An 8,089-nucleotide genomic window follows, 5' to 3' on the forward strand; every position below is an offset into this window, starting at 1 on the left:
CCGTTTTTCAACAGGAGGCTTGGACAGGAGCCGCCAGCAGCATTTAGGGGAAGAGTCTGCATCAAACACCTAAATCCAATTGGAGTTCCTGAGTCCTGCTAGAAAGCTGAGGTTCAGGACCTTTACACAGCTGTGATACAGCTGCTTCTTCCCACAGGAGATGGATTTTCCCAAAGATGGAGTCTTCAAGGAGAGAAGCAGGCCACTCTCCCACATTATGACTGATGATGAGGGTGGGGAACACAAACTCGTGGCCGCCCCTCACTGTTCTTCTTCTTCTCCTCTATTCCTCCTTTGTCCAGTTAGTTTTGTATAAACACAAGAAGGAAGCAGCGTTAGTGAGATAGTGATTTTGAAAGGAAAGCTATCCACTGAGTGCAGTTTTAATGTTTGCTCTGCAGTGGGCAGTAGTTCTCCTTTAAGAACTGCACCGCAGAAAAATATAAGACAAAGAAGACGGAACCCGGAACTATGACAAGATGGCGGAATGCGAGAATAGCAGTGATGTTAGACAGACGTCACATTCAGACACAGAACCTCCCAAATTATCCGACCTGCTAGATCGTGGGTGGAAGACGTTTGAGGAGGTGGATAGTACAAACGAGGCGCTGGGCTCGAACAGTGTCCAAGTGAGGGTGAAACGCAGTATCGGGATGTTAGAAGAAGCGTCCAGAATGGCGGCTCAGCTCGATCTGTTCAGCCGTAACGAGGAGCTGGAGGAGATCGCCACGGCGGACCTGAAGTACCTGCTGCTGCCCGCTCTCCTCGGAGCTCTGACCATGAAGCAGACCAGCAGAGACAAGCGGCTGGAGATAGTCCAGACAGCCCGGGCTTACTTCATGGACTTCCTGAGGAGGTGTAGAGAGTACAACATGTCACAGTTTGAGCTGCCAGCGTCGACGGGCGGAGACACGAGTGGTCCAGACGGAGATTCAGAAAACGGACTCTCTGCGGCCAAGGTGAGTGGGTTAAAGGTTACAGAGCATCCACGATGGAGAGCGGCCTCAGTCCTGAACCAGCCCATCATGTGCTTGTTGCCATGTTTGTGCCAGAGAAGGGACCCTGCAACTGTGAGCATCACAATCAGCTTCTGTAGAGGCAGCAACTGTTTGCATCAGGTGTTGTTATCAGCAGGTAGTTGAGTCTAGTTAGAGGCAGTTGGGTTAAGTTACCCACAGCATCACCATCTCCAGCAGCAGAGATCTAACAGTGGCTGATGGTGTGGTCCCCTAGTGGCAGGTAACCTCATGTCACTGTAAACAACAGATGATTTAAATGAGATAAATAACTACATGGTAGAAATGTGCCTTTTAGCGACCACCTGTGTTTGGATTGAGTTGGAGGAGAAAGATAATCTCCACCACTATCCATCCAGCTGCTACAGGACAATGACCCAGGAAAGGAGTTGAAATGGTTCATACATGACTCAGGATTAAAGCTAGTAAGCCTTATAAAAAAGTTGGACCTCCAGTGGACCCACAGCACATACATGGAACTAAAAAAACATGATGGTAGAACATGAGCTACTAATTTCATCTTCATACTTATTCAGTAACTCAACAAAGAAAACACATTCAGTGCAAAAATGGGAAATAGGTGAATCATATATACCTGTATTTAGACCAAAATGGAGGACAACGAACTCTCCACCCTGGAGTGAATCTCTCTGGATAATTTTCTGTCTCATTCAGACCAGCCTGACTGCTGCAGACTGCTCTGTGGGAACACAGTTGTTGACTTAAAGTTCCAAGTACTTCTCTTCAGGAACTGAACGGTTCCTGTGGCCCATTGTTGTCTGCTTTTCCACCGCGGCCTAAAGTCCGCGAAGATTATGCAAAATTATTACTTGACATTACATTATTCACAGCACTTTGAGGACATAACATGAACGAAATTACGGGACAAAATACAGGACGCAGCATTTTATTTTTAATTTTAGGACGATCCCGTATTATACGTGATGGGTGGCAACCCTCGCCACTCCGGCTGTTGTGGTTCTTTATTTTCCTGAAGTCCTGTTTCAGTTTTTTTCCTTCTCTTGGACCTGTTTCGCGGTGTGGAGTGTTTGTCTGCTCGCTCACTGCGGACCTTTAAACATGGCGGGTGAAATAAAATGCAGCGAGTACTCGACCAGTCAGAAATGTTCAGCACTGCAGACCACACCCCCCAAAGTTCCTGAACCTTTGGAAAGAAGTGAAAGTAATGAAAGTTAAAAAGAACACATTGAACACAATATATCACACAGTTAAAAAAAACCAAAACAACAACCTAGTATAAAAACAATAAATATAAAGTGCCAGTCTTCAGATTGCACAGTCCACGGTAGTTATTGCACATTTATTTTTTTCCATTGAGTGTGAATTGCCTCAGGAAAGAGGAAAAAGTCCTGAACGTGTCAAATCAGTAGATCATCGTTTTCAGCTGATCTTTTGATAATATTAAACTATCACTGCCTTCAAAATAAAACACTTTCATTGGGAAGAACATACAGGAAGTATGATACAGTGTCAACAGTAGTTTTGCATATCAACAGAGAGTAGAGAAGATCCTGGTGGGACAGAGCTGGTGATAAATGAGGTGATATCACACAGAGGAAGAAGGAGCAGAGTGACATCAGTGTTTCCTCCTGGTTGACAAGTCAGCATCTGTCCATCTTTGGTTTAACATTTGTACTGCTCTGAATGTAACGAGCTCTTAACGAGTAATGCTTGGTGTGTGTGTGGAGGGGCCAAGACGCACACAGTTAACCAGGAAGCACAGCAGAGTAAATGACAGCAAACCACATCAGAGATGTCACTTAGAGCATTGTTTGAACTATGATGTGTACTTCTCGTTCCAGTCTGCCCCCTGCCCGTCAGACCTGGTTTCCATGGCAGCACAGAGACAAGCAAAGATCGAGCGATACCGTCAGAAGAAGGAGCTGGAGGCCAGACTGTCAGATGTACGGAGAGCTGTGGACAGCGGGAAGGCGGATGACGAGGTCAGCAGAGATTTTTACCTCCTGAACATCCGGAGGTGGGTAACCGTGTGTCTGGAGGAAATAGAGAGCATCGACCAGGAGGTGGAGATTCTCAAGAAGATGGATGTTCTGAAGCACATTGCCACCAAGCCGTCGGCTCAGCCCGCCAGGCCTCCCATGAAGCCATTCATCCTCACCAAGGATGCCGTACAGGTGAGACTGTGTGGTAGGAGGCACTGTGGGAGGTAGCTGCTCCTGAACCAGCTACATGAAGTCATTCACTAGTCCCTGTTACATGGGGGGGGGGGGTTGTCCACTAGAGAGCAGTAACAAGTTGATTTTGATTGATTGGTGGGGACAGCAGGACACGGAGGTCTTTATTAAGACAGTCCTCATAGACGAGGCAGGTTTCAGATCACCGGTGCAAGCTCTTGTGTGTGACAGTGTGTTTGTTTGGTCCAAAGGCTCGGGTCTTCGGGGCAGGTTACCCAAGCCTTCCCACCATGACGGTAGATGACTGGTATGAACAGCACAGGAAACATGGAGCCCTGCCTGACCAGGGGATTCCCAGGAGAGTCGCCGTGGAAGAAGACGCTGATGCAAACGACAGGGAAGAAGAAGAAAAAGAGAAAAAGGCTGAACAGGATGATGAGGAGGCTCTGCTGAAAGCCAGGAACTGGGATGACTGGAAAGACACTCATCGCAGAGGTTACGGAAACCGGCAGAACATGGGCTAACTGATCTAGCAGAGCGTGTGTCATGTGTCTTCATTTCTACTCTAATCAGTCCAGAGGTGGACACTGTTCACAGTCCTGATCCCTAACACAGTGGGTAAGAGAAGGAAACCCGCCACAGCATCACCTGACCAGCCTGCTGACTTCTGATTGGCTTATCGACACTACAGCTGATTCCCTCATGTTACATTCATTTACAGCACAACAGCCCTCTGTAGTGTCATTGTTCTAACACTCACTGGAGAATAAAGACTGATCTAACCACCTGCACTGTCAAACACCAACTTCTGTTCTTTGGCATGAGTAACACTGACACGTCGTCAGGCCTCGCACACATAATGATCCGCTTCAAACTGAGCCACCAGTCAAGTTGGCTTCCTGTAGGAAAATCACTGTTTACTTCATCCTTTACATGGTCTAACTGTCACTAATTATGAGTTCAGTTGACTGAATGTCCAATGGATCATTTACTGAAGCCATCAAATTAAGTTATTTAGAAATATTGGATGCTTATTTGCACTTACTACCCATCATGCATTGTATTAAGGTTTAAATTCTCCATTATTATCAAAGGCTCTCTGATGAAGGTTTGATGTGTCTCAGGAGTGAGATGATCATTGTTCTCTATATAATCTTATAAAAAGCAAATTAGTCAGATATTTGCTCTAATAAAATTTGAATATCAGCTGTATCAGTTCTTCCATCCTACATCTTGTGGTTCTGGTCATGTAGTGGAACTCTTAAATCTGGTTTTCAGACCTGAGCTGTTTTAGATGTAAAGTACATACCTGGCCTGGCATCAGTCACAAGCCATTAAAAAAGTTCATTGTAAGGACATGCAGAGTTACGGACCCAAAATTGACACTTTGTGACTCTTCCCACCATCAAACTATCAAATTGATAGGAAACAGAGACAAAGGACCCTTATCTCACAAACAGTCCATGCTGTTGTCACAGAGACACAGAACCAGACCGAAGGTCAAAGGGTCAGCTCCAGAGGATCAACCAATGGACACCAGGCAACTGGAGAATATAGGCAAAATCTCCAGTTTGTAACAATACGACTCTGTCTAATGATATTTGATTGTTTCTTATACAGGACAAATAACACCGAAAGGACTAATTATCACTAAGGTGTGAATCCTGGCCTGTCTGTGCCATGCATGAAAACACACACGCACACACACACACACACACACCAACCTCCCTTCCTCTGCCCCTCTCTAGATAAGAGTAATAAACTACAACCCACATTCCAATCCTGGGTAGTGACAAGCAGAACTCTCTTCACAGACACAGATCTAAGGAAGAATGTAAAATTAAATATCTAGCTGTTCTGTAACTCATGAGATGTTCCTATGCAATAGTTTAATCCCAAACTTCTATCCCATAGAGTGTTTGAAATGTAACATGTAGATTTTAAGACAATGTCCTTCATGTGACCATACTGTCAGCATCCTTCACACGAGGTAACACACACTACATGACATCCAGAATGTCCATATTATTATTATTACAGTCAAAGAACTGCTGTGTAATCCACATTTATAGACTTTTAGCTTTAGGAAATGTTTATATTGTTGTTTGATCAGGTAACCACTACTCCTGTCTGCCATTATTAGTGCCATTAGGTTTATATGTTATTTCATTTAATGTTTTTTGGTCATGGTGGAAGACGGATGTGCAAGTTTATAGGTAAACTGTAGAATTAAACTATTCAAAAGTTCAGTGGAAAATTACTCTCTTCTCCAAGTTGAAACACAGGAGAAGACGGGTGACGCCCCTGAAACATGTGATCAATTCACACATTGCTCTAAGCAAAACTCAAAGCCCGGCTCTGTAGCTATTTAAACTGGTAGCTCTAAGCTGCTAGCCACAAACTCACGGCTCTTAGCCATTTTTGCACTTGATCATTTTGTCGCGTCCTTTATTCTTTCTTTGCCACGTGCTCCAAGTAACATCATTTTTGTCTACATGCGCGATCTTTTATTTTTATAAGCCAAGTCAAGACCAACTGAACCAAAACAACAGGAGTGCCTCAGAGTAATGTTTTTACTTTAAATCATCATCAAGTTTCAGACAGTTAGAGTCATCTGGTCAACGCCAGTCTCCTCTAAAGTTATCCTGCCAGAGTGAAGAGCATTAGAGTTTATTTCGCATCAACCCAGAAGAGACACCAGCAGATAACATCTGCACGACCGCCTGCAGAGAAGCCGAGCAGAAATCAAGAGTTCCCGAGACAGAAAGTCTCCTGGCAAACTCCACCAGAGCTGAACCGCTGAGACACCGGCAGAATCCGTCATCGTGATAACGGGACACGGCCTCCAGGAGAATCCACCTAGATCCCACGTCTCCAGGGTTACCACGGCAACCACAGCCACCTGGGTTCCAGCCGAGGGTCTTCAGCTACAGCGCAACTCACAGTAGGCCGGTCTTAACACTCTGCTCATGACTGGGTTGATGTCGAAATATAGCAATATTTAATCATCAAACCTAATTCGTAGATGTAGCATCATTAGCTGTATAGCCATAGTGTATAGCCATAACATATCCTCTCCCACCATTGCCAACTCATCACACTGCTCATTTCATTATCATTTTCATCTTTATGATTATTACACCTTGCATTTACTCTGTAGATAGTAGTTTATTTAATAAACTCCTTCATTTACACACAGTTGTTGTCCTGTTGTGTTCTTTTGATGTAGAGACTGGAGATCCATTGAATCGAGAAGTCATGGCTTCCGATATGAGATTGATAAATTTATCAATGAAGTAATTCATTGTTGTCCTCCCTGAGGACTGGTGCCCCATTTCAACGAGTAAATTCTAAATTACGGTGTTAACGCTACATAGATAATATTTGTTATAACAAATATTAATATAACGATTTAATATAAGTTATCACATCATTTAATTTGTCCTGTTTAAAGTGATGAACAGTCAGAAAAGCTCAGGTGAGGTCGTGTTATTCCATCCCAGGAGAAATGTGAGGCTGCAACCAGAAATTATTTTCATTACCAATACGTCTGACAGTTATTTTCTTCAGTTATCAGTTATCAGATTGTTCAGTGAATGAAATGGTGATAATGCCAAAGTCTGAGCAACAGTAACAAATACAAAGATGTTGGCTTTACTGGTGGAATTTCTTTACGCCATTAATTAGTCCAAGACCTTCTTCTCTTCTTCTACCTGCCACATGCAGAGGCATCACATGCTAAAGTGAGTGGTAGACCATCACAAACCTAAGGAACCAATCCTGTCAAATTGTTGGGGCAGGGCTAAATAAACCTGAAACCTTGTCAGTACAGAGAGAGACAGTTAACATAATTAGCATAACCACTAACACTGTGTCAGCCGCTGCTAGTTACAAGCTAACAAACAGCATAAACAAATAAAAGATGCTAACTGCGCTAACCGTTCTGATCCGTCCGCTAGTCTCTGGTTCTGGTCTCAACAGACTCCTCCTCTGAGTCTGGGTCTGACTGAGGCTCAAACATGTGGCTGAGTCTCTCTGATGTTTCCTCCTCTAAACATCTTGATCCTCTCTGCTCTTTCACCTGTCCACCTGGAGCAAGCAGGTGGTGGGCGGGACTCAAGGCCTGATTTCTTAATCAGGAAGTAAGAGTAGATGAGCTTCAGACCAAGTTTTTGTGTGAAAACCATGTTCAACTAAATATGAATCAAAGAGGATTTTTACAGAGTTTAAAACGTGTCTAGAGAGGAAGATTAACATGTCCCTAAAACTTCTGGAGGAGCTTCCTGTTTAGCTCTCACCTTGTCCTCTGAAGGGTGAAGACTGTGCTCATCCAGTACAAGTTTTCTACAGAGCATTTCACTCGTACTCCATTTTCCTGAAGGTGCTGTTGGACTTCCTGAAGGCGATGGAGAAGGTGCTGACAAACACGTCATGTTGAGGACAGGTGACATCACAGCGGTGGTCTTCGAGGACAGATGAGGGAGTTGGGTCCAGAACAGGACATCTTGTCATGGGCCAGTCATCACCCTCTGCCTGAGAACCCTGCACATCTCCAGGTCCCTCAGTGTGGGAGCAGACAGCATCTCCAGAACAGGTGCACCTGAGGATGAGTGGAGCCCCCATACCTGGATGTGCATTGTCCTCTAATTACAGGCTCAGCGGGTCCAGTTTCGATTTGCTGAGCTGAGGTGCACTGGTGCATTATCAGTGCACAGTTGTATCTTCCTGGTTAGTGAGTGTAAAGATGTTTCTGAGGGAACAGAGGGGAAACCTCTGAAGGGTCAAACAGTGAAGACAGTTTGCTCACCAGCTGGTTGTCATGAGTGGTTAAAGCTCTAATCAACCTGCCTCATAGGAACACCACACTGAGACTCAGATCTCAGTACAACACAGTAATGAGGCAGACTGAGGCCGTTA

At 44.5% G+C, this 8,089-nt stretch overlaps 1 protein-coding gene across 1 annotated transcript; it reads left to right on the plus strand.

Moving 5' to 3' along the window:
• Window positions 1-468: 468 nt before the first annotated feature.
• On the plus strand, window positions 469-3,957 carry igbp1 (immunoglobulin binding protein 1). The gene is made up of 3 exons (XM_022757085.1): window positions 469-959; window positions 2,840-3,172; window positions 3,424-3,957. The coding sequence occupies exons 1-3, from the start codon at window positions 480-482 to the stop codon at window positions 3,694-3,696; spliced, it is 1,086 nt and encodes a 361-aa protein (XP_022612806.1). The 5' UTR covers window positions 469-479; the 3' UTR covers window positions 3,697-3,957.
• The last annotated feature ends 4,132 nt before the right edge of the window (window positions 3,958-8,089 follow it).

This window comes from Seriola dumerili, unplaced genomic scaffold (assembly GCF_002260705.1).
Source record: "Seriola dumerili isolate Sdu_G_001 unplaced genomic scaffold, Sdu_1.0 BDQW01000264.1, whole genome shotgun sequence".
NCBI lineage: Eukaryota > Metazoa > Chordata > Actinopteri > Carangiformes > Carangidae > Seriola > Seriola dumerili.